The 26,002-nt window shown below is 38.3% G+C and overlaps 4 protein-coding genes across 4 annotated transcripts; all 4 read right to left on the reverse strand.

The window, feature by feature from the left end:
- Positions 1-234: 234 nt before the first annotated feature.
- On the reverse strand, positions 235-1,744 carry LOC131793021 (melatonin receptor type 1A-like). Its single transcript, XM_059110431.2, has one exon. It carries the CDS (start codon positions 1,480-1,482, stop codon positions 436-438), a length of 1,047 nt encoding a protein of 348 aa, XP_058966414.1. The 5' UTR covers positions 1,483-1,744; the 3' UTR covers positions 235-435.
- A 4,441-nt stretch (positions 1,745-6,185) lies between these two features.
- LOC131793035 (extracellular calcium-sensing receptor-like) lies at positions 6,186-8,771 on the reverse strand. Its single transcript, XM_059110446.2, has one exon. The coding sequence runs from the start codon at positions 8,769-8,771 to the stop codon at positions 6,186-6,188; it is 2,586 nt and encodes an 861-aa protein (XP_058966429.2).
- A 6,276-nt stretch (positions 8,772-15,047) lies between these two features.
- On the reverse strand, positions 15,048-17,621 carry LOC131775942 (extracellular calcium-sensing receptor-like). The gene has a single exon (XM_059092062.2). It carries the CDS (start codon positions 17,619-17,621, stop codon positions 15,048-15,050), a length of 2,574 nt encoding a protein of 857 aa, XP_058948045.2.
- A 3,764-nt stretch (positions 17,622-21,385) lies between these two features.
- LOC131775941 (metabotropic glutamate receptor 4-like) lies at positions 21,386-23,911 on the reverse strand. The gene has a single exon (XM_059092061.2). The coding sequence runs from the start codon at positions 23,909-23,911 to the stop codon at positions 21,386-21,388; it is 2,526 nt and encodes an 841-aa protein (XP_058948044.2).
- Between the last annotated feature and the right edge of the window lie 2,091 nt (positions 23,912-26,002).

Raw genomic sequence — 26,002 nt, forward strand, 5'->3', positions numbered from 1 at the left:
CTTACAACTTAGACCATGGATCTTTGGACAGCAAGACCGATCGGTAAATATACTTGTCTAGTTTGGCAGTAAACTGAGAGCAAGGCGAGTTAGAAAACAAATATTTCAGTGCGTTCTTCTAATTTCTTATTTTTCATTTTAAAAATTTAAACATAAGATCATAAAATTTATAACAGACTTAATAACTTAAATCTTTTAAACTCTAATAATGAAATGGTTCCTGAGGACCTTTCTCGTTTGACTGTGTGAACAGAGCCGATAAAGGCACCAGTTACATTAGTCATTAGCATGACAACTAAGTTTCTACCTTCATTTAGCCACAAAATATCTGGAGATATCATCTGTTTGACTAGTGTCACTGCTTCAAATTTTAAATTTCTAGCCTTCTTGAAATCATACGATTCTCACCCAACTCACTAAATCACAAACGCAGGGTTATCCACTGAATTTACGCGGAAAGCGTAGTTCGACTGGTCTTCGTCCGCCGAAATTCGGAGAAACCTTGGCAGATAATTTGACACGAATTTCACAAGATAGCAAACGTCGAAATTCTGCTTTGAACGAGTTGTTCATTCCTGCATAAATGAATACATTAGTAGAGCTGCTTAGGAAAACTAAGGCGGTGTGAATGAGAAAAAATTCTCTAGGCAAAGATGGAAAAGCGCTAAAGCGCATTATCAAAGCTAGCATCCATGCGGGTATCCAACACATTCCGAATCCTAACACTACCACGAAAAGAGATTTTGAAATTTTTATCTCTTGGGTAGTGATCTGAGCGTCGCGAATTCTCGATTGTAAATTTGGGGCCACTTCGAGATTATGCTGCGTAATAGTCCTAAACACTTTGACGTAACAGAATGTTGCCAAACTGAAAGGAAAAACCAGAAAGAAAAATACGACAACGCAGTAATGAACTATCATGACTTCTTCACTTGCATGTGTTATATGGCAGGTGGCATACTCAGGAACAAATTCAAAATTTTGCAATCCAGTCAAGCCTGGTATTGCGATGTACGAGGCTATGATCACGCACAACGACGCTAGTATAGTACGAGATTTAAATCTCGAAAATATGTTATTGTATCTGTTTGTATGAACAATTCTTACGTATCTGTTGAAGGCTGTGAGTCCCATGATCGAAGTAGAGGTAAATAGTCCAAAGTTCACCAGAAACGCTTGTATGTTGCAGTAGAGATTTCCATACGGCCATTTTCGGGTTATAAGGACACCAGAAGTGAATGGCATCACAAACGTAGCTGAAAGTAAGTCGGTTAACGCCAGTCCGATAATATAAATGTTGGTCGTAGTTCGTAAGCGCGAGTTTTTATAAACGGCTAAACACACCAAAAAGTTCCCGTTTAGCGATATGATGTTCAAAAGAAGACAAACGCAGGTTTCGACAATTGTAACTGCAGGGCCAAGATCAGCCATTTCGGACTTTGTGTCATTTTCCATGTTGTTCTTTCTATATGCGACGCTCATGCTTCTGATCTACAACAACTGAACGATTACAGCTTTTGGGTTTTGTCAGTGCTTCAGCCGGCCTGAGAGAGAAGATTAGTGCTGTAACCTTTCTCGTAAAGAAGAACTGGATTCAGTCTTCTTGGGTGAAAATTTTCCTTGATTTTAAAATTTCGTTACTACTTTGCGTTTCTGCCGCGGAAAGGTACCATATTTGGTGTGAATGCTGTTCTTCCAAGTAAGAATTTTAAGCAAACTTTGCCAGTTCGTGCGCGCAACTGCTGATTCCCTTGTAGTTTTTCCTCTCTGTATGTCTAAGACGCAGGTGCTGGCGAAAAGCTCTCTGAAGGTTTGACAGCATGTCCTCTTGCAAAGCGAAAACGAGATGACAAAAGAGTCATTTTGACAAAAGTGTCATCATACAAACTGCCGATGTAATATTGTTAGAATTGAAGCACTAATTAAAGAATGGCTTACTACTTTACGGCTCGCCTCAACTCATCGTCAATTTTGATCGTCACTAAGCAAATATAGACAGTAAATCTTTTAATTTGAAAGCCGGCGAATCTTTCGTATTTATTCAGCGAGCGACGTTAACAAAGACAGATTTGTAACCAACTAGGAAGAACACGCATAACACTGTCCCCTTTTGACGCAACCTTCAGCTGTTGGTTCATTTGTGAGTAAATTTTTTTAGGATTTCCTTTGCAAAGAAAAGTAAATCAAGAAATATGATAATAAATGAGAACTCATCTAATTTAGCACTTTATGTCATGCTGAGCGCCGATCTGGTTTTAAGGTAATTTTATCCGTCAAATTAATGACCAAAAAATTGGTCAAGTTCGAGAAGTAATTTCCCATTGCGATGATAAAAAGACTGCGCCAGATAGGTGTTTAGGATAGTTTTAAGAATTTTGTCTTCTTTATTGTTACTTCTCCCGGCTACGGCTATCCATAATTTTAGAGTTAATGATATCAATTAATTTTGCAGCTACCTTTGAAGTTGATCTGCTAACACAACATCAAAACGAGAACATGAAAACCAAGGCTTTAAAAACCAATTAAAGACGACTACCGAATTTATCTCGGAAGTTTGGTTAAAGTAGATCGAAGCCGTGTGTCAGCTACAAAAAACTGATAAAATCGAAAGCAAATCTCCTTAGCTTCTTCATTTCTTATTACAATCCCACTGAATGTGAAATTTTTCTATCAATTTTTATCGAGCATTCCGGTTGATTGGTGTAAGAAAGTTTTCAGTTTTCACAGCCCTTATCTAAGAGTTGCAATAGCCTTTACACCTGCCAAAAAGACTTCGCTATTTACACTAGAAAATCAGAATAAATTAACATCTTTTTAACAGAGAGAAGGAAATGTAATTATCTTACTGTTATAGAAACATCATTGGTAAATCTCTTGCGCGAGCTTTTTGCCTTTCCTTTTCTTCGATCCTCAGCAGCATAAATCCTCAAATTTGCCTTGTCGGATGCGCTTCTCTCACTTCAAGGGCACTGTCAGTTGGTAAATAAATGTCATATTATTTAACGAAGTAAAAAACACAATACATATGTCCTCACCAAATTACAAGCGAGGGGAACACTTCAAAATGTAAAAAATGTAATAGGCCATTTCCGAATCACCGTCGGCCTCATTTTCAAAGCGAGACCTGGTGCTCATCCTTTCATATGATTTTAAGTTTTCATTCACAGACAAATTGATGTCTTTTTCATGCGAATAGTTGAGCACCAGGCTTCGTTTTGAAAAAGAGGCAAAAGCTAATTCGGAAATGGCCTATTGTGGAGACTACTTTTCTTAGTGAAAGGATCCGCTTAGTGCGCCCACGAAGGTTCATTGTAATTGTGAGAACTGGTGGAGTTTATGAAACGTTTAATTCATTCTAAAAGTAAAATATTGAGAATATTCCAGAGACTCGCATTAAAAGGAAGATTATTAAAAAGAAAAATTCATGTAACTCTCCTTTACAAACTACATGTGCAGCATCATAAAATTGACCAGGCCAAAGTGTATTCTACCAAAATTTCGTTAACCTCGATGGTGATCTGGTAATTTCTCTCTCGATAATAGCGCTTTGGATTTGTTAAGTGATCGTCCTTGTGAGAGTAGTCCTTAAAAGGGACTATTGTCGTTGACAGTATTCGATGTTTCGAGAGCGTGAAAGATGGTCATCATAGAAGCCCATATTGTCAAAACGACAAGTCCTGTTATCGCAAAGGAGAACTTTGGAACCAGATATTTTCCCGTCCGGTCCGACCTGAATCAGTCAATAAGCATTTTTCCATATCTTCCCCTTGGTCCGCCTTCCTAAGATTTGGATACACAAGCTTTTCCTGGTTTTGCTCGCGCCGTTGCCCTCGGCCCTCTTACGGGGATGTTTACATTAAGTTTTTACATGGAGCGTATGCCGGGCCTTGCGGGTCATATGACGATATCTCTTAGCCTTACACTTCCTTGACCTAGTCCTTAATTTTCTCTCCTAGCTGTTACAGACTTCCTCGGAGATTTGTGAAGAGAATGATGTGTTTTATGAAGGAAACACCATCTACTGAGCTTATTAGATTGTCAATTCTCGCGAACTGCTGGCTGGATAAGATATTTCTATTGTTATAACAACTAATGTGATAATGTTTCCAGGGGGTTAGGATGTTAACCCCCACACTTTGCTATCAAGCCATATATGATAAGATTAAAAATGTGTATTTTTATCTCCTTTTCCTTCATCCTTCCCTTCCCATTCATTGTCTGCAGCAAGTTGTCCGTCAAACTGGAATAGACTCGCGGGCTCCAGGACTGGTTGTGAGCCTTGTGTTGCTGTTTCAGGATCGGACAAAATCTTCATATTCGACTTACAGTCACTCCAATCTTGCTTTCAAAATAAGCGCGTATTCCACTCAGCCTCGGCTTGGTGCTGATAATTAGTTACCAGACTATCTCGCACAAGCAATTCGAAACTAGACTAGCGCAAAGCAACTTTTTAAAATTTAAAAATTAAAAATTTTCGAATGCAAATACCAATCCAACTAATTAGAAATTATTTTTCTGAACTTGACAATAATTTTCAAACGTACCTTCTTACCAAGAGGGTCTCCACTGGGTTAATCGTTAACCGTAACACAGCCAAAAAAATGACAAATTTTAAACATTAGTCGTAAAAAAAGTTAACTGTAAAAAATATGTATGGTGGAAGCAATGGAAAGGTGTTAACCGTTTACTGTAAATTGGCCAAAATTTTAACCGGTAGCCGTAAAAGCCATCACCCCAGTGAGACCCTGTACCAACAGTGTATAAATATCTTCCAATAAAATAAATAAATATTTCACATAATTGTAAGACAGAAAGTTAATAGAAACATCATTCTGCCCAGATGCGACCTTATGTTTTTGAAAACAATGTTTTCATATTTTGCCATCGGAGAAGCTAGCTAGACCTTTATTGAAAGAGGAGGTAGTTACTTGTTAGCTTGTATAAGGGAAGAAAAATTTGTCTAATGCAGTTTCTGAAGACTCCCTGGTATGTTGTCATAAAGGAAGATTAAAAATGCAAAGAGTCACTCCATTACTCAGCGCACACGTGACCATTTGTCTTCCTCAACCGCAATGCTTCCTTTCTTAGCCATCGGGGAAGCAAAACCTCCAACCAGATAAGCCATCCTGCAAACATAACAAGGGACGATCTTTACTAGTATTTCTGGTGATTTTTATCAAAAGTCAAGTAATATATATATTTACAATACAGTGTTAGTTAATAAAATGAATTTTTCTCCATTGACACAACTCAAAATAACAAAATGATTTTAAGAAAGCAAATTGTACGATTCAGCTTCCTAATTAGAGCTATCAAAAGCAGGGTTTACGCCTACACAACTTAAATGAACTCAACGAGAACTGAGTGACTTCTTGTCTGATGCTATTCGCATCGTTCATTTCCTTCCCAATTCATGCACAGAAAGTCATCTCTTTTTTTTCCTTTTTTTTTTTCACAATTTATTTAGTTACTGCTTAAGTAGCTAGTGTTCATAGCAGCGAAGATCACTCTCATCCTCATGCAGTTTAATTATCTAAGCATCTGCCCAAAGGCTTGGCTAAACTTGGAAACATCATTGTGGAGGCAAAGTGTCTCCTAATTAGTCATGCAAGCAGCATATGTTGCGGAAATAAGTTTTGCTGCTAAAAAACAAGACAAGGCTTTTGGCTCAGGTCATAGATGCTTTTTCCTTCAGTCCCGAAATAGGAAAAGGAAATGGATGGACGAGAATATAAAAGGACTCTTTACCTTGTTTGAGGGAAGGGCTAATATGTGGAAATTAGTCCATAAATAAGGAATAGGCTTAAAGTCGAATCCAAGCACAGATGCCAAAGAAATATTCAATCAAGAGAGAAGATTAAAAATGCAAATGAAAAATGCAAAATGTCTGTTTATTATTTCGTGCTTTCGTAGCCATTTGTATTCTTAAATAATATTTCCTTCCATGCCATCAGGGAAGCAAATTTAAAATTCCCGATAACTAAGCCATCCTGAGAACATACAAAGAAACAATCCATGGCAACCATAAGTGTTTTTATGCCTTGAAGCCTATATTTGTAATGCAGTGCTCATTAAAAGCTTATATTTTCTTCAATAATGGATTCAAATTTTGTTTATTAAGAAGTATATGGCACACTGGTACAAAATCACCGATCTTAAGAAAGCTTATTGTACGATTTAGCTCGCTAATTAAAACTATCAAAAGCACGGTTTGCACGTACAAAACCTGGTCTAACCGAGAACTGAGTTATTTCTTGTCTGATGGCATTCACATCGTTCATCTCCTGCCTAAAGAACAGAATATACATTTTGGGCAAAAACAGACAACAAAGGAAGCCATACGCGCTCAACAGAGTTGCTACACAATCCACAACCGTTACATACCATCCATCCAAGCACAATTCTACTGGGTGATAACAAAGCAATGAGAACAAAAATATGTAGGTGGAAAAAGCGATTCGTTTGGCCTCACTGAAATTTTCAGGAATGTTCCTAATCTTAAAGGCACAGAACGAGGACAGAAGCATTTGGAAGAAAATATAAAAGCATGTTACCAAGAATAGAGATTTTCCAACTGAGCTGGAGTATGCCTTGCATTCATTAAAGGTGTAACGTTTTGGATGGATGTGTTCCTTTTTAGAAGGTGGATCCAAAAGCATCCACGGTAGCAACACCGACAACAGTGGAGTTAGAGATGCTATAACGATCCCAACTTGTGCTTTGTTTGGAAGAGATGTGAATTCCAAACTGGTCAAAATGGGAACCCGAAAAGCACTGGAAATAAGCAACGCCTTTACCAGTAAGATGGAGAGACAGAAGTTATAGGTCAGATAACGTAGCGGGTATATGATCATGCAAATTGTATTCGTGGACACAGAGACATCTATGAATGCCAAAGACAATAAGGAAAGAATTGCGAGTAGAAGAACAAGGCTTAGTTCTCGATTTGAAGCCTTGACAATGGGACTATTCCAGAATTTATGGAGGGCAGCCAGACAAAGCAAGGTAACAACTACACCGAGCGTAGCAAAGGTAAGAATTACAATTCCACTCGCACTACTATAACTTATGTTGGCGGAGGGTAAAGCGACACACTCTGTTTTAGCCTGGTTGGACATTGTTCCGGAAGGGCATTCACTGCAGCTTTCAGAACCAGCGGATGGGCTGATGGTTCCACCAAGACACGGAAGGCACTGCCAACAACAAGGAGAGGTAAAAGATTTCCTTGTTCCAGGAGGACACCGCTCCGAGCATTCAGATTTCGGGGGGCGACCAGATGTAGTCGTCCAATTCAGAGCTTCATGAAATATCAAGCTAGTTTCGTTCCTCTTTGAATTGTTCCATCCTCCTTTTCGCACCATTTTTATGCTCTCAACATCTCCATTAGATACTTTTTCAAAGCTGAAAATGTCATAATACGCCGAGGCCCTGTCACCAAATCGATCGAACTCGATTTTTCCAGTTAGTCCGTGAAAACTAACTCTGCTAAGAAGCTTCTGCACGTCAGAACTATAGGCTATCTGCAATTTCCTCCGATCTTTGGTCTCGTTATGGCTAAAATTTCGATAGAAAATATCTAGTGCATGTGCCACGGCATATACGGCGTCGATAATGCACGGAACATTGGCGTTGTAGATTTTTTTAATTAAGTTGTTAGAGCACTGCTTAATTTGGCGATGAACACACTTCTTGCTCCTCAAAAGCTTCCATATTTCGCTTGTACTGTCGTTCCATTCAGGAAAACTTCTATTGTCTTTCTCCTTGACCAATCTATCTTTTAAATATTCCTTGAAGCCGGAGTCGCTGAATTCATGGAGTGCGAATCCTAAAGAGCTCTCGAGAATACCTTCTACTGTCAGTGTGGAAGTTAAAGGAGCTTCGCTAAAAATCCATACACGTCCAGTTAGATTTTGCCTCTTAACCTCTGCCAAAAACTTCGATTGGTAATTTCCGTATAACCATAAGATCACAACTTTGACATTGTCCATCTGTTTAAGCTGTCTAACTATATTCGAAATACTCCGATTCAGACTTTCGTGGCGTACAAACCGTGTCAAAGCAATGCAGAACGAGCTTTTTCTTGACGTACTTTCGCTAGCTACTGCCCATGCTCCATTTCGTCCATACGAATTATCTAGTCCAACGACAGCAACATAACTCCAATTGAAGTGCGTAACCAAGTCAACCATCGCTTTTGCAAGAAACTGGTCCGAGGGTGCTGTTCGAAATATATGGTCATAGGCAAGTGAGCTAAGTTCAGCACTAGTAGCTGATCCGCTAATGCTCGAAAAATTGAGCATCCGAAGAATTCCACCAATGAATAGCGCTGTGCTAGATTCGTACGGGCCTATTAAAGAAATGATGGCTTTCTTTCTTGTAGCATTTTGACATACATTTACACAAGTATCAACAGTTAAAAGTTTGTAAACAAGTCTTGCAGCTTTTGAGAGGTTTCCACAGTAATCCCTTATGTCATATCCCAGGGAAATGTTCGAGAGAAGACTTGTGTCATTATTTATTCGTTCGATTGCGAAGATCATGGCCTGCATGCGACCAAGTTCTCTCAAATGTAACTCTCCACATTGGCTCCCTGGCTGGTCTGCCGGCCGGTGCACGCTGAAAAGTCCGCCCAACATGATATCGCCTTCTTTGTATGGAGCCTGAACAGCAGCATAGAAGCAGAAGAAAAGAAACAACTGGTAGTACAACGAACTCATAGCAATACTCGTCTTTTCTCCGTTTACTTGTTGGTGAATCGAGTGGATAGACATCAGTTATTTGTGCGTAAGTGTGTTTTGCACATAAGGTAGTGATCGGTACCTTTAATGTTAGTTTCAATTCAGAAACCAAATTTTACTTCACAAAAAACAGCCAATTATTATGACTTGTGAGCCTCTAGCTCGCTGGTTTAATTTATAAACTATAAATAGATGGTGACCATATGTTACGAGTGTATGAGTTTAAAACGATCTCGGACATTGTAATGCTAGCTTTATCTTAAAACAAATTGAAACCATCGCTCTTAAGTTTTGATTTTCTCTTCTTTTTTTCTCTCTCTCTCCCTCTCAATTTTTCAAACAAGTTACCATATATAATGAAAAGAACGAAAAAAAAAAAAAAAAAAACAGAACCATGCCTTTGTCTGCTTTTATAATTGAAAACTAACTTGATAGTTTGACGCAGTTGTTAAATGGAGCTGTTGCGTGGTGAATAAAGAGAAAAAACAATAATATATCTGTATAAAACTTCTTTAATTACAACGCAATTTTTTTTTTTTCAAATGCAAATACCACCCCAACTAAATAGGACTTATTTTTCTGAATTCGACAATAATTTGCATATTAATTCAAACTTACCTTCTTACCAACAATGTAAAAATAACTTCTAATAAAATAATTAAATATTTCACTAAATTAAAAGAACATCACTCTGCCCAGATGTGACCATATGTTTTTCGAAACTCTATTTTCTTATATTGCCATCGGAGAAGTTAGCTAGACCTTCCGCTGATCAAACCATCGCAGAAACATAACAAAAAACAATCCGATCTCTGCGGAGCGCTGCTTCGACAATCAATAGGACTGTATCTTTCAGCTTTCTTGCGTTTATTTTACGATCCATACAATATCCTTATGAGTGGATGCTGAATAATGAATAATGAATAACGGGTTTAAGTTAAAAGTAAATAATGAATTATTAGGTTTGGAAACCTCGGAATAATGAATAACGTAGTCGTGCCAATGGAAAAATAAATACCGCTTTCATATTCGATTGTCTTGGTTATGTATTTTCTGATGTATCTTGAGAAGTTTTTTTTAAAAGTGAAATCAATAATGTGCAAAGTAAAACTACAAGAGACGCAAAAAGTCTCCCAGCGAAACTTCCGGCCGGATGTGTTTCGAGTTGTAAGACAACTTCACAGCTTGACAGTTTGACAGCTTGACAGGTTTTCTCTTTGATTCGCGTGGAAGTTGCTTGGTGATTATCTTTGTAGAGGTCGTGTCGGGTCAGTTTCGCAAGGGTAATAATGGGTAAAAGCAAGAACGAGAAAAAAGGAAGTCACGACCAACGGTAAGGCAATTTTTTATATCTATTTTGTTTGTTTCAAACATGCACCGATTTCAAGTCTTTTAGAATCTATCTTTTTTATGCTTTGGATATGATAAACATTTTTCCCTCAACAAACATTCCTGCTCACCTGAAAGACGGCACCGTTCAAGGCGGTCAACCAGCAGATCAGTACCAAACAGATTTTGAGATCGATTTGTGATACGATGATGACGATAATGAATAGTCAATCAGAAACTTCAAATAAACTTCTTCATGACATGAGCACAAAATTTTTTTGACCATTCCTCCCTTTTTCTTTCTCCATATCCAGGTCGCGATCGCTTAAAAGACGCCGGAAGGATAAATTGAGGTACGGATTTCTATGCTATGTGCGTATTTCGACGAAATAATCGGAGAATTCCAGTAAGACATTTCCTCGCATCATGATCATAAAGTGGCGTGCATCGTTATTGGGAAACTACTAAGTCCAGATCAAGTTAACGATTACAAACGCTGCGAAGCAGTTCCCATGTAGATCGATTATGATCAGATAATAGTAAAAGACATTTGGAGAAATTGATTTTGAAGGATTCTTTTTTTAAAATTAGCTCCAAAAGTTTAGAAGAGAACGGCCCTTAGAGCTATTACCCGAACAAAGTCGTGGATTCCTCTCCTCCTCCCAAGCCACCTGTAACGTTGATTGAAGAAGGAATAGCGAGAATGACCCTTGAAGAAACAAGAGAGAGGAGGGGCTTTGCAACATCTCCAGGGAGAAGTGTTAGACAACATTCTGTAAGGGACAAGGGCAAAGAAGACACTTGCAATTGCCATCTTCCTTATGCCAAACAGTAGGGGTTTTTGCTCGCCCTGCTTTTAAAGGATCTCCTCGTTAAGGAGAGAAGGGGAAATGAACTAATGTTTACTGACAACGTCAAGCACGTTTTGTGGCTCGACAACAGTGACACTGGCGACAAGTTCGTTTTCTCTGAGGCTTACGGAGACGATAGGAACTCACCGTACACCATTATAGACCGTGTGCGTATAATCGAGATCATTACTGATGCTTCCGGATTAAGATCTTACAAGCTTCCTCAAGAGGAAGCGAATAGAATCGAATGACTGTTGAAAGGTGGCGATAACAGTGACATTGACTGTGACGACGAACTCGTCGAACCTGAAAAATTGTCCGATGAGGATGCGTCTTATTAACCTCCTAAACGTATGCTTGTCAGCACCAGGTCGGGGCGTTCAGCAACACACTTACAGCTGTTTTGATTTATAACCAGACATGTTGAGGATACTCTTTGCTAATTCAAAATGGGTAGACCGGATAAACGGGCTGGGTCACGTATTTCCTATCAGTAATTATGAACTCTTAAAATGCAACTGGAAATGTAGCAATCCAATTGCCGAAATCAGGCTTTAAAGCTTTGTAAATTTCATGATCGTACTAATTGATACCAACGTGACTAACATTGGTCCAGTGTTCGTTAGATTTATCTTCGATAACAGTCCGCTTTGATCTCCTTTTTTTTAAAACCTGTTTTTTTTTTCGGCTTTTACCTTTTTTTTCTGACGTTCTTTTGACGTTTTGAGCTGTTGTTGAAATGTTTCAAGTTATTTTGTGACCTGCTCGTGATTGTTATATTAACAGTGTGGTTTGATCGTCCGGGTGAGTGTAGTCGAACCGAACAGAACGACCTACCTTCACTAACGGATCCAAACCGACCAATCACGACTGACCTACGCCACTTGAGTCTTACAGCCAATAACATCGCGGCAAAACTGACCAATCAGTTTATACAAACCGGACTAAGTACATTCGACTGACAACAACCTTTCACTTGACTCTGATGATGACTCCGCTCAGGTTGTCGAAACGTCAGTCACCATTACCGACAACAGTCCGACTACGCTCACCCGGACGATCAAGCTACACTATTAAATGTTACCCTCAGGTTCAAACCATTTGCTGTACTGTTACATTACTTCGAATTGTGTGACAGCCCATTTTACCTGTCAAGATAGGCATCATAGTTATTTTTTGTTGTCTTTTGACAGATTTTGCAATCTACGTGCTTGCAAGTTTGGGCTTAACCTAAGTTTGCAAAACAGCCAGTGGCAATGCATTTGGAGCTACATTGTTTCATCAAGAATATAAGAAAGAGAAAATTTATTTGATATCTTGTAATGAACAGTTTTCCTTTAACTTAAGTATCAGCTTGAGCTATAAACGAGTGAACACAAATGCAAGCATTATGCTTGTTGATCGAGACAAGTCTTTTATTTTTTTACCTACCAAGTCCCACTTCATCATGTAAAAGCTCCATACAGATGTCTTTTAGCTTTTGCCTATATTGTGGTTTTTTCCAAACATTATTCAGGTTATGTTTGTATAGATTTGTCACCAATAACTGGAGCAAGAAAGGTATGCGCGACGATGGAGTTGCCTGCGGAAAAGACTAGTTGCCGTTAAAGCGAAAAATACATTGTGATAATAATAACAACCATAGCACCGAAATATACAACACCAGCTTAGTTTGACAAAAAGGTCACCATGTGTAGCACGGTGTGGCAGTACCGTGTACTATGGTGCGACAGAGGGGTACTTATAATCAAATGTATGTATTTCGAGTCTAACATGGAGAAATCTTGCTTACGTTCAAGGAATAGGGAAGAATGAATACCAAACAAAATTTAAAAAACAATAATGAATAATTCGAAAAAAAAATCCGAAGAATAATGAATAACGAATAATCGAGGTCCCATTATTCAGCTTCCAACCCCGAAGTACCCGAACTTTCTACATTCAAACGATCTTAATTCTCAAGTCGTTTGTTACAAGATAGCACATCTATTAATCTGCTATTATAACGGAAATACACGCCTAAACTTCGTAAAACCAGGACTGACATTATTTACTCGTTATTTACTAAAATCCCAAGCTATTTCCTGTCAATTTGATTTTAAAAGCTGTTTCCCATTATACGCTGATCAATACTTCTGTAATTTACAAACGCACGCACGCACTGTTTGCTGCACGAATGACACATCACGCAACGTCACAGGATGTTTTAACGCAAACGTGCAGGCACAATTATCCTAAGCAATTCCTTATCTAATTATTTCAGACCATCATTGATTTTCTATAGCACCAACATTCCTACTACAAGTCTACCATTACCGTGCTACGCTCAATTATACACCTAAATCTTCAATAATCCAACTGTCATCAAACCCTTAGCTTAATTACTGAATTAGAAAATAAAGTGTCACTCGATACGCTTACAAGATTATCACGACAGTGTTTTAAGACCTCTTTTCCTACTCAAAGGTTTCAACAGTTTAGCTATAAGTATATTTGCAATGTAGTGTCCGTTAGAAGAATGAATCTTCCTCAATAATAGCTAGATTAACTTTAGTTTATTCACAAGTCTCTGACAAACACACATACGCACACACGCACACACACATAAGCAGTTAGGTTTTGCTTGTGTACCTCTTCAAAAAACCTTCGTTTGGCCATGCACGTTGCTTTAGTTTTATAACCACTTTAGAAATGCTGCGATGCAAACTTCCACGGAGTATGAGCTCCGTCATAGCAATACAGTATGAATCTTTTCTTGACGTAGTCTTGTTAACTATCGCCCATATTTCATTTCGTCTCTAAACAAAACAACACAAAACGAAACAAGACAAAAATGGACTAAAAAGCGAACCACCATTCAAAAACAAGACACACAAAACCACCAAGCAGGATATAGGGTTACAGGAATCAACCGCTCAAAAAGCAATATCGAACTGAACCACAAACATGAAGCACACCTGGAAACAGGAATTTTAAAAACAAGACGTGCTCCGATGAGAATATTTCAGTACATTTCCATCTTCGTTGTATCCTACGCTATTTAGGCTAACAACAAAAAATGATCATAGAAATATTTTACATGGATATCAATAAATAAGAATTAGTAGTATTCATTGATAACAAAGTGCAGAAACAGTGGCAATCCTCGAGATTGCTAATTGCTGATATTCCTAAATGTGAATAAAAGTTCGAGAAAAAGCAATAAATTATCCATCAAACAAACAGAGAGTCAGTGTCAGTATCCATCATACTTCTCGCCTTAACATAGCCATTTCCCTTTTACGAAGATCACACGTGACGACTCGGCATCTTCTAACTTGTATAATGTGATTGTAATCTACAGGCATTTCACGCATTCGACACCATTTCTTTCTGCAACGCAATCCCAGAAAAAGCCGACACCTACCCACGGTAAAATAAGATATTAAGATAGAAAAAAAATAACTCCTTCAAGTTGGTTGGTCGCCTACATTGTAAGAAATATGTGGGACATAGACGACGCGCCTACGGCTTGGCTTGGCACATTTAATGTCATTGAGAATTTAACAAACATTAATAAATAACACAATTCATATCCTTGTGTGAACTGCTGCTGAAAGTTTGCACTATGTGAAAATCATCCTCTAGAGAAGGGCAACTAAGAGAGTTCATGTTTAGACAATTAGGCGTCATTGATTATGTAGTGTTCATTTGACTGTGGATATAATTGGGTCATTAACAGCATAAGGGGTTTTTACTTTTGAAGTTGCAATACAAATACCTAATTTTCATGAAACTGAAACATTTGGTACATAAATATGGGATGGAAACCAGAATCAGTAGCTCTAATGTAAGCGAAAGATCTTCCATACTCGAATGTTTTATCCTTTAAAAACCAGAAAACTGGTTCAAGCTCTTCAGTTTCGTATTCCAACGGCAAAGGCTCAACAATGGTTGATGGCGTAATCAGTTGAAGAGAATAAAGCCATCGTGAAACATAAGAAGAAACAATCCATGGCAATATTAAGTGTTTTTATGCCTTGAAGCCTTTATTTCTAATGAAGTGCTAATTAAAAGCCTACTTAGTGGTCTACGGTACACTTGAACAAAATTACTGATCTTAAGAAAGCTTAAAGTACGATTCAGCTTCCTAATTAGAACTATCAAAAGCACGGTTTACGTGTACACAACTTGAACTAAACGAGAACTGAGTTACTTCTTGTCTAATGCCATTCATATCGTTTATCTCCTGCCTAAAGAACAGAATATATATTTTGGGCAAAAATAGACAACAAAGGAAGCCATAGGCGCTCAACAGAGTTGTTACACAGTCCACAACAGTTACATACCATCCATCCAAGGACAATTCTACCGGGTGATAACAAAGCAATGAGAAAAAAAATATGTACATGGAAAAAGCGATTCGTTTGGCCTCGCTGAAATTTTCAGGAATCTTCCTAATCTTAAAGGCACAGACCGAGGACACAAGCATTTGCAAGAAAATATAACAGCATGTTGCCAAGAATAGAGATTTTCCAAGTGAGCTGGAGTATGCCTTGCATTCGTTAAAGGTGTATTGTTTTGGATAGATATGTTGCATGTTAAAGGGTGGATCCAAAAGCAACCATGGCATCAACACCGACAACAGTGGAGCTAGAAATGCTATAACAATCCCAACTTGAGCTTTGTTTGGAAAAGAAGTGAATTCCAAACTGGTCACAATGGGAACCTGAAAAGCGCTGGAAATAAGCAACACCTTAACCAATAAGATGGAGAGGCAGAAGTTATAGGTCAGATAACGTAACGGGTATATGATCATGCAAATTGCATCTGTGGTTTTAAGGACATCAATATATACTAGAGAGAATGATGCAAGAATTGTAAGTAAAAGAGAAAGGCTAAGCACCCTGTTAGATGCCTTGACGAGGGGACTATTCCAGAATTTGCAGATGGCAGTCAGACAAAACAATGTAATAACTACTCCGAACGTGCTAAACGTTAGAATCACAATTCCGGTTACACTTGCATAGTTTATGTTGGCAGAGGGTAAGGCGACACACTCTGTATTCGCTGGGTTAGACATTGTTTCGATGGGACATTCACTGCAGCTTTTAGAACCAACAGATGAGCTGATGGTCCCACCAAGACACGGAAGGCACTGCCAACAACAAGGTGAGGTAGAAGATTTCCTTGTTCCAGGAGGACACTGTTCCGAGCATTCAGATTTTGGAGGGCGACCAAACGGAGTCTTCCAATGAAAGTCTCCATGAAAATCTAACTTTGTTTTATTTTCATTTGAAATTATCCACTCTCCTACCAGCACCTTTTCAATGCTCTCAATATCTCCCACAGGTCCTTCTTTAAAGCTGAAAATGTCATAATGTGCCGAGCCTCTGTCACCAAATTGATCGAACTTGATCTTTCCTTTTAGTCCGTCAAAACTGACTCTCTGAAGTAGCTTCTGCATGCCCAAACTATTTGCGATGGGCGATTTGTCTAGAGTACCTGTATTGCTTGAGGTAAAATCTCGAGATGATATATCTATTGCATGGGCCAGGGCATATACGGCGTCGATGGTGTATGGAATAACGGAACTATAGATTTCTTTAATCAAGTCTTTAGAGCACTGCTCAATTTGATGATGAACACACTTCTTGCTCCTCAAAAGTTTCCATATCTCGCTTGTATTGTCGTTCCATTCAAGAAAACTTCTATTGTCTCTCTCCCTGACCAATATATCTTTTAAATATTCCTTGAAGCCAGAGTCGCTGAATTCATGCAACTGAAATCCTAAAGAGCTCTCGAGAATATCTTTTAGTGGCAGTGTAGAAGTTAAATGAGCCTCGCTCAAAATCCACACACGTCCAGTTAGGTTTTGCCTCTGAACCTCTGCGAAAAACTTCGTTTGGTAATTCTCGTATAACCATAGGATCACAACTTTGACATTTTCCATCTGTTTAAGCTTTTTAACTATGTTCCGAATACTCAGATTCAGACTTTCGAGGCGTATAAACTCCGTCAAAGCAATACAGAACGAGCTTTTTCTCCACGTACTTTCGGTAACTACTGCCCATGCTCCATTTTTTCCATACGAATCATCTAGTCCAACGACAGCAACATAACTCCAATTGAAGTGTGTAACCAAGTCAACCATCGCCTCTGCAAGAAAAGTATGCGAAGGCACTGTTCGAAATAAATGGTCATAGGTAAGTGAGCTAAGTTCAGCACTAGTAGCTGATCCACTTATGCTCGAAACATTGAGCATCCGGAGAAATCCACCAATGAATAGCGCTGTACTAGATTCGTAAGGGCCTATTAAAGAAACGATGGCTTTCTTTCTTGTGGCATTTTGGCTTAAATTGACGCAAGAATCAACAGTTAAAAGTTTGTAAACAAGTCCTGCAGCTTTTGAGAGGTTTCCACAGTAATCCCTTATGTCGTATCCAAGGGAAATATTCGAAAGAAGACTTGTGTCGTTGTTTATTCGTTCGATTGCGAAGATCATGGCCTGCATGCGACCAATTCCTCTCAAATGTACCTCTTCAAATCTGCTCCCCGGCTGGTGCACGCTGAAAAGTCCACCCAGCATAATATCGCCTTCTCTGTATGGAGCCTGAACAGCAGCATAGAAGCAGAAGAAAAGAAACAACTGGTAGTGCAACGAACTCATAGCAAAACTCTTCTTTCCTCTTTTTCCTTGTTGGTGAAGCCAACGCATAGACATTGGTTTTTTGTACTTACGTGTATTTCGCACATATGGTAGTGATCAGTGACTTTTTATGTTAATTTCAATTCAGAAACCTTGTGAGCTTCTAGCTCTCTGGTTTTATCTATATGTTATAAATTAATGGTGACCATACGCTGGGAGTGTTTAAATTTAAAACGATCGCGGACTTTGTAACGCCAGCTTTATGACAAGACAAATTAAAAACATCTCTCTTAATTTCTTATTTCTCTTGTTATTTTTTTCTCTTTCTCCCTCTCAATTTTTTTAACAAGTTACCATATATATTGGAAATAGCGAGAGAAAAACAAAACCATGCCTTTGTCTGCCTTTCTAACAAAAAAAATAGCTTAACAGTTGACGCAGTTGTTAAATGGACCTACTTCTTCAATTACAACGCAATTTTTTTATAGATTAATTTTTCTGAACTTGATAATAATTTGCATGTTAATTGAAAGGTACCTTCTTATCAACAGTGTTAAAATAACTTCAATAAAATAATTAAACATTTCACTAAATTATAACACAGGAAGTTAATTAGAACATCACTCCGTCCGGATGTCACCATATGTTTTTCAAAACTATTTTTTCTTATTTTGCCATCGGACAAGCTAACTAGACCTTCCGCTGGTCAAACCATCCCAGAAACATAACAAAAACAATCCGTTGCACTATCTAGTGTTTTGAGACCTCGATTCCTACTCGAAGGTTTCAACGGTTTAGTTATAAATATATTTGCAATTAATTGTCCGTTAGAAAAATGACACACAAACACATACAGACAGTTAGGTTTTGCCTGTGTACCTCTTCAAAAAACTTCGTTTGGTAATGTGCGTAGCACCACGACATTACAACTTTGATTTTGTGCATCTGCTTTAGTTTTATAACCACTTTGGAATTTCCACGGAGTATAAGGTCCGTCATAGAAATACAGAATGAACTTTTTCTTGACGTAGTCTTGTTAACTAAAATCCATATTCCATTTCGTCCATAAACAAAACAACGCAAACGAAACGAGACAAATATGGACTAAAAAGCGAACCAACGTTCAAAAACAAGACACGTAAAACTACCAGGCAGGGCTACAGGGTTATAGGAATCAACTGATCTTATGTTTAAAAGCAATATCGAACTAAACCACAAACGTGAAGCACACCTGGACGCAGAAATTTTAAAAACACGACGTGTTTCCATGAGAATTTTTCAGTTCATTTCCATCTTCGTTGTATCCTACGCTATTCAGGCTAGTAACGCAAAATGATCATAGAAATAATTTACATGATATAATACATATCAATAAATAAGAATTAGTAGTATTCTTTGATAACGAAGAGCAGCAATAGGAGCAAATGCTCTAGATTGCCAACTGCTGATATTTCTGAATGTGAAAAAAAGATCGAGAAAAATATATGTTATCCACCAAACACACAGAGAATCAGTGTTAGTATCCATCAGACTTCTCGCCTTAACATATCCATTTCCCTTTTATTAAGATCACACGTGACGAGTTGGCATCTCCTAACTTATATAATGTGATTGTAATCTTCAAGCATTTCACGCACTCGACACCATTTCTTTTTGTAACGCAATCCCCCCAAAAAACGCCACCTACCCAGGATAAAATACAATATTAAGATAAAAGATATAAAGTAGCCCATTCAAGTTGGTTGGTCGCCTACATTGTAAGGTAATATGTGGGACAAAGACGACACGTCTACGGCTTGGCCTGGCACATTTCATGTCATTGAGGATTTAAGATACAGTTAATAAAAAACTCAATTCATATCCTTGTGCCAACTGCTGCTGAAAGTATGCATTATGTGAAAATCATCCTCTAGAGAATTTCGAAGGGCAACCAAAAGAGTTCATGTTTAGACATTTAGGCTCAATTTATTATGTAGTGTTCATTTGACTGTGGATTTAATTGGGTCATTAACAGCATAAGAGGTTTTATTTTTGAATAATATAGAATGGAAACCAGAATACTTCGCTCTGATGTAAACGAGAGATGTTCCATACTTACATGTTTTATCCTTAAGAAACCAGAAAACTGGTCTTATGGCAATTGTGTATCCTTGACCATGTAGTTATCTTCCCTCATGTAGTAAAATATATGCCGCATAGTCTTGTGGACAACTTTCCGAACGTTATTCGCCAAATTAACTCTGCTGAGCAGAATGTTCTCTTAATTGGATCAGGTATCTTAAGGCTGGCGGCAAATTCATCACAATTTGTAAATGCCACGTCTCAAGAACACCGCTGTATAAATTCACGGTGAAAGAGCAAGGACGCTTCGAATAACGAAGAACCTTGTGGAGAGATCAAGTATATTTTTTAACGACACAACCAAACTACTTCAAACTCCCCCTCCACTAAGGCTTATACAGTTCAACTATCTACGCATCTACCCAAAAGCCCATGTCTTTTAATTAGCCAGGCCAGAAACATATGCTGCGGAAACAAGTTTAGCTGCTAAGAAACTTGACAATGCTTTTCCTTGCATGACGCAAATTAAGCCTCCTGAAAATTTTTTTTACGGCTTTGCCACTATGAAATAAATGTTGACTAGTCTCCGTCGCTCCTGATCAATGTGTCTTAAGAACTGGCACCGTCAACAATGGCCGACGGCAAACTCAAAACAGAAGAGACTTAAGCAGGTCCCAAAATAGGAGAGGGAGTTTATTGGACGAGGAGATAAAGTTACTTCTTAGCTTGTGCGAAGGTAGGAAAGTTTGTCTGATGCAGTTTTTGAGGAGTTCCTGGTATGATGTCGTAAAGGAAGATTAAAAATACAAATGAAAATGTAGAGTCACTCTAATATTCAACGCACACCTGGCTATTTGTCTTCCGGAAGTGCAATTATTCCTTGCTTAACCATTATTACATGCCTACTCAAAGGTCAAGTTATAGATACTTTTGCAATATAGTGTCAATTAATAACATGAATTTTCCTCAATCATAGATTCAATTTTTTTATTTACGAACATGTAGAAGTCTCTGACACGCTCAAAATAACAAAATAATGTTATGAAAGCCTATTATACGACTCAGCTTCCTAATTGGAACTATCAAAAGCAGGGTTTACGCGAACACAACTTGAATGAACTAAACGGGAACTGATTGACTTCTTGTCTGATGCCATTCGCATCGCCGGTTTATCTCCTTCCCAATTCATGATCAGAAAGTCTTATTTTCGTTACTGCTCAAGTGGTGTTTATAGCAGCGAATATCGCTCTCATCCCCATGCAATTTAATGATCTAAGCATCTGCCCAAAGGCCTGGCTAAACTTGGAAACATCAATGCAGAGGCAAAATGTTTCCTAATTAGCTACGCAAGAAGCATACGTTGTGGAAATAAGTTTTGCTGCTGAGAAATAAGACAAGGCTTTTGCCTCAGGTCATAAATGGTTTTTGCTTCTAAGCCACAAATTACGGTCTCGTAAAAAAATTTTACCCGGGTTAGCCAAAATGAAAGCAACGTAGGCTAGTTTCCAGCGTTGTTAATCAGTAATGTGTCGTATTTGAACGGCGAAGGCTCATCAATAGTTGATGGCGAAGTCAGTTGAAGAGAATTAAGCCATCCTGGAAAATAATAAGAAAAAATCCATGGCAATATTAAGTGTTTTTATGCCTTGAAGCCTATATAATACAGTGTAAATTAAATTTTCTTTAACGATGGATTTACATTTCACTTACTAAGAAGTCTATGGCACACTGGAACAAAATTACTGATCTTAAGAAAGCTTATAGTACGATTCAGCTTCCTAATTAGAACTATCAAAAGCAGGGTTTACGCGTTCACAACCTGAACTAACCGAGAACTGAGTTACTTCTTGTCTGATGCCATTCGCATCGTTCATCTCCTGCCTGAAGAACAGAATATACATTTTGGGCAAAAATAGACAACAAAGGAAACCATAGGCGCTCAACAAAGTTGTTACACAGTCCACAACAGTTACATACCATCCATCCAAGGATAATTCTACCGGGTGATAACAAAGCAATGAGAACAAAAAGATGTACATGGAAAAGGCGATTTGTTTGGCCTCGTTGAAATTTTCAGGAATGTTCCTAATCTTAAAGGCACAGAATGTGGACAAAAGCATTTGGAAGAAAATGTAAAAACATGTTACTAAGAATAGAGATTTTCCAAGTGAGCTGGAGTATGCCTTGCATTCGTTAAAGGTGTAACGTTTTGGATATATATGTTGCATGTTAAAGGGTGGATCCAAAAGCAACCATGGCATCAGCACCGACAACAGTGGAGCTAGAGATGCTATAACAATCCCAACTTGAGCTTTGTTTGGAAGAGAAGTGAATTCCAAACTGGTCATAATTGGAACCCGAAAAGCACTGGAAATACGCAACACCTTAACCAATAAGACGGAGAGGCAGAAGTTATAGGTCAGATAACGTAACGGGTATATGATCATGCAATTTGGATTCGTGGATATAAAGATATTAATGAATACTAAAGACAATAAGGACAAAATTGTGAGTAAAAGAACAAGGTTTAGTTCTCGATTGGAAGCCTTGACAATGGGACTATTCCAGAATTTATAGAGAGTTGCCAGACAAAGTAACGTAACGAGTACACCGAGGGTAGCAAAGGTAAGAATTAAAATTCCACTTGCACTACCATAATTTAAATTAGCGGAGGGTAAGGCGACACACTCTGTTTTAGCCTGGTTGGATATTTTTCCGATGGGGCATTCACTGCAGCTTTCAGAACCAGCAGATGGGCTGATGGTTCCACCAAGACACGGAAGGCACTGCCAACAACAAGGAGAGGTAAAAGATTTCCTTGTTCCAGGAGGACACTGTTCCGAGCATTCAGATTTAGGAGGGCGACCAGATTTAGTCGTCCAATTCAGGGCTTCATGAAAAATCAAGCGAGTTTCGTTCCTCTTTGAATTTTTCCATTCTCCTATCAGCACCATTTTTACACTCTCGACATCTCCATTGGGTACAGTACTGAAAATGTCGTAATACGCCGAACCCCTGTTACCAAATCGATCGAACTTGATTTTTCCAGTCAGTCCGTCAAAATTTACTCTGCCAAGAAGCTTCTGCACTTCAAAACTATTGGCTATCTGCAATTTCGCCCGATCTTTGGTCTCGTTATGGCTAAAATTTCGATTGAAAATATCTACCGCATGTGCCACGGCATATACGGCGTCGATGATGTACGGAACATAGGAGCTGTAGCTTTCTGTAATCAAGTTGTTAGAGCACTGCTCGATTTGGCGATGAACACACTTCTTGCTCCTCAAAAGCTTCCATATTTCGCTTGTACTGTAGTTCCATTCAGAAAAACTTCTATTGTCTCTCCCTCTGACCAATATGTCTTTTAAATATTCCTTGAAGCCAAAGTCGCTGAATTCGTGCAATTGAAATCCCAAAGAGCTCTCGAGAATACCTTCTATTGGCAGTGTGGAAGTTAGAGGAGCACTGCTGAAAATCCACACACGTCCAGTTAGGTTTTGCTTCTGAACCTCTGCTAAAAACTTCGTTCGATAATTTTTGTATAACCATAAGATCACAACTTTGACATTGTGCATCTGTTTAAGCTTTCTAACTATCTTCGAAATACTCAAATTCAGACTTTCGTGGCGTACGAACTGCGTCAAGGCAATGCAGAACGAGCTTTTTCTTGACGTACTTTCGCTAACTACTGCCCATGCTCCATTTCGTCCATACGAATCATCTAGTGCAACGACAGCAACATAACTCCAATTGAAGTGTGTAACCAAGTCAACCATCGCTTTTGCAAGAAAAGTATCCGAAGGCACTGTTCGAAATAAATGGTCATAAGTAAGTGAGCTAAGTTCAGCACTAGTAGCTGATCCACTTATGCTCGAAACATTGAGCATCCGTAGAAATCCAGCAATAAATAGCGCTGTGCTAGATTCCTTTGGGCCTATTAAAGAAACGATGGCTTTCTTTTTTGTGGCATTTTGGCTTAAATTGACACAAGAATTAACAGTTAAAAGTTTGTAAACAAGTCTTGCAGCTTTTGAGAGGTTTCCACAGTAATCCCTTATGTCATATCCAAGGGAAATATTCGAAAGAAGACTTGTGTCGTTGTTTATTCGTTCGATTGCGAAGATCATAGCCTGCATGCCACCAAGTCCTGTCAAATATATCTCTCCACATTGTCTCCCTGGCTGGTCTGGTGGCTGGTGTACGTTGAAAAGTCCGCCCAACATGATATCGCTGTCTCTGTATGGAGCCTGAACAGCAACATAGAAGCAGAAGAAAAGAAACAACTGGTAGTGCAACGAACTCATAGCAATACTCTTCTTTCCTCTTTTTACTTGTTAGTGAAGCCAACGCATAGACATTAATTATTTGTACGTAGGTGTATTTTGGACATAAGGTAGTGATCAGTGACTTTTTATGTTAATTTCAATTCAGAAACCTGAAGTTTTACTCTACAAACAACAGCCAATTGTTATCACTTGTGAGCGTCTAGCTCGCTGGTTTATCTATATGTAATAAATTAATGGTAACCACATGTAGGGGGTGGTTAAAAATTAAAACGATCTCGGAGATTGTAATGCTAGCTTTATGCAAAACAAATTAAAACCATCGCTCCTAACTTTTCATTTTGTCTTGTTTTTTTTCGCTCTCCCTCTCAATTTTTTCAAGAAGTTACCATATTGGAGAGAACGGAAGAAAAACAGAAGCATACCTTTGTTTGCTTTTCTAATTAAAAACTAGCCTAACAGTTTGACGCAGTTGTTAAATGGAGCTGTTGCGCGGCGAATAAAGAGACAAAAATAATAATATAACTACCTAGAACCTACTTTCTAAATTACGACGCAATTTTTTTACAGATTAATTTTTCTGAACTTGACACTAATTTGCATATTAATTCAAACGCACCTTCTTACCAACAGTGTTAAAATAACTTCCAATAAAATAAATAAATGTTTCACTAAATTAGAAGACAGGAAGTTAATTAGAACATCACTCTGCCCGGATGTCACCATATGCTTTTCAAAACAACGTTTTCTTATTTTGCCATCGGAGAAGCTATCTAGACCTTCCGCTGGTCAAACCTTCTCAGAAACATAACAAAAAAACAATCCGTAGCACTGTCTAGTGTTTTGAGACCTCGTTTCTTACTCAAAGGTTTCAACGGTTTAGCTTTAAATATATTTGCAATGTAGTGTCCGTTAGAAAAATGAATTTTCCTCAATAATAAATTAACTTTCGTTTATTTACAAGTCTCACACACACACTCACACAAAGCAGATGTTTTTGTGAAGTCGACGTTTTGAATTTCCGTAGATTGCACTTCACTGGAAATAATTGTCAATTTCATGTCTTAAACGGCGATGGAAAATCAACCGTCACGTTAAAAGAAGTTTAAGGCTTAACACAAGATTGGCAGATTGGAAGAAGCAGGCGAAACTGTTTTTGATACTTACATTGAAAATACTTGAAAAATACGTAAGCTGGAACAAATGTACGCATAGGTCAGTGTTTTTATGTGTAATTTAGTATGATCAACCGAGTAGATGACGTAAATTGGCCCCCGTAATGAGTTTGGAGGCTGACGTTTCGAGCGTTAGCCCTTCGTTAGAGCGAATGGCGAAGGGCTAACGCTCGAAACGTCTGCTTCGAAACTCTTTACGGTGGCCAATTTACGTTAACAACTCGGTTGATCATACTAACTTACCCTCTTATTCTCTCTTATTGACGCAGCACCACAGTTTCCTTGGAAACTTACCCCTTTATAAATGTTTTTATGGTTTTAGTTAATATACTGTGTCGAAAAAACCGATCAGTCCATACTGATGGTTATTTTTAGTCCGGGAAGATGTAGGGACTTCAGAACCCTACAAGTTCAATTTTGTCTTCACAATTGTTGGTTTTTTGTTGTTGTTGTCGTTGTCAAAATGGAGACAGTCAATCCAAATAAATATTGTGTATAAAATAATGGATAAAAATCGCTCGCACCCACTTTTCATGGCATAAATCTCCATTTAACCTGTAAACTATATGGGCGAGTGCACGTTTCTTCTAAAAAATGGACGAAAATCAGTGATTCAAGAAAACCAGAATTATTGTGAATATGAGAACTACTGTCGATGACTAAACATTGGAAACAGACAACCCAAGCTAAAAGCTTGGAGTTTGCTTGTTTATTTGTTTCATGGTTGTTGATTTGTTGATTTTGCTTGATTTGTTCCTATTGTTTTGATTGTGGTTTTTGTGGTATTTTGTCCTTTTTAATATTATTTTATTGTTGTTTTTGTCTTGGTATGCTGCTTTTGTTTGACACAGCGGTGTACTGTACCTTGCGCATTAGTCAGGAAGCCAATCTTCAGGAGAAACAGGCAAACGATTCTTGCTATCCGTGACGTCATCTT

Source organism: Pocillopora verrucosa, chromosome 5 (genome assembly GCF_036669915.1).
Source record: "Pocillopora verrucosa isolate sample1 chromosome 5, ASM3666991v2, whole genome shotgun sequence".
NCBI lineage: Eukaryota > Metazoa > Cnidaria > Anthozoa > Scleractinia > Pocilloporidae > Pocillopora > Pocillopora verrucosa.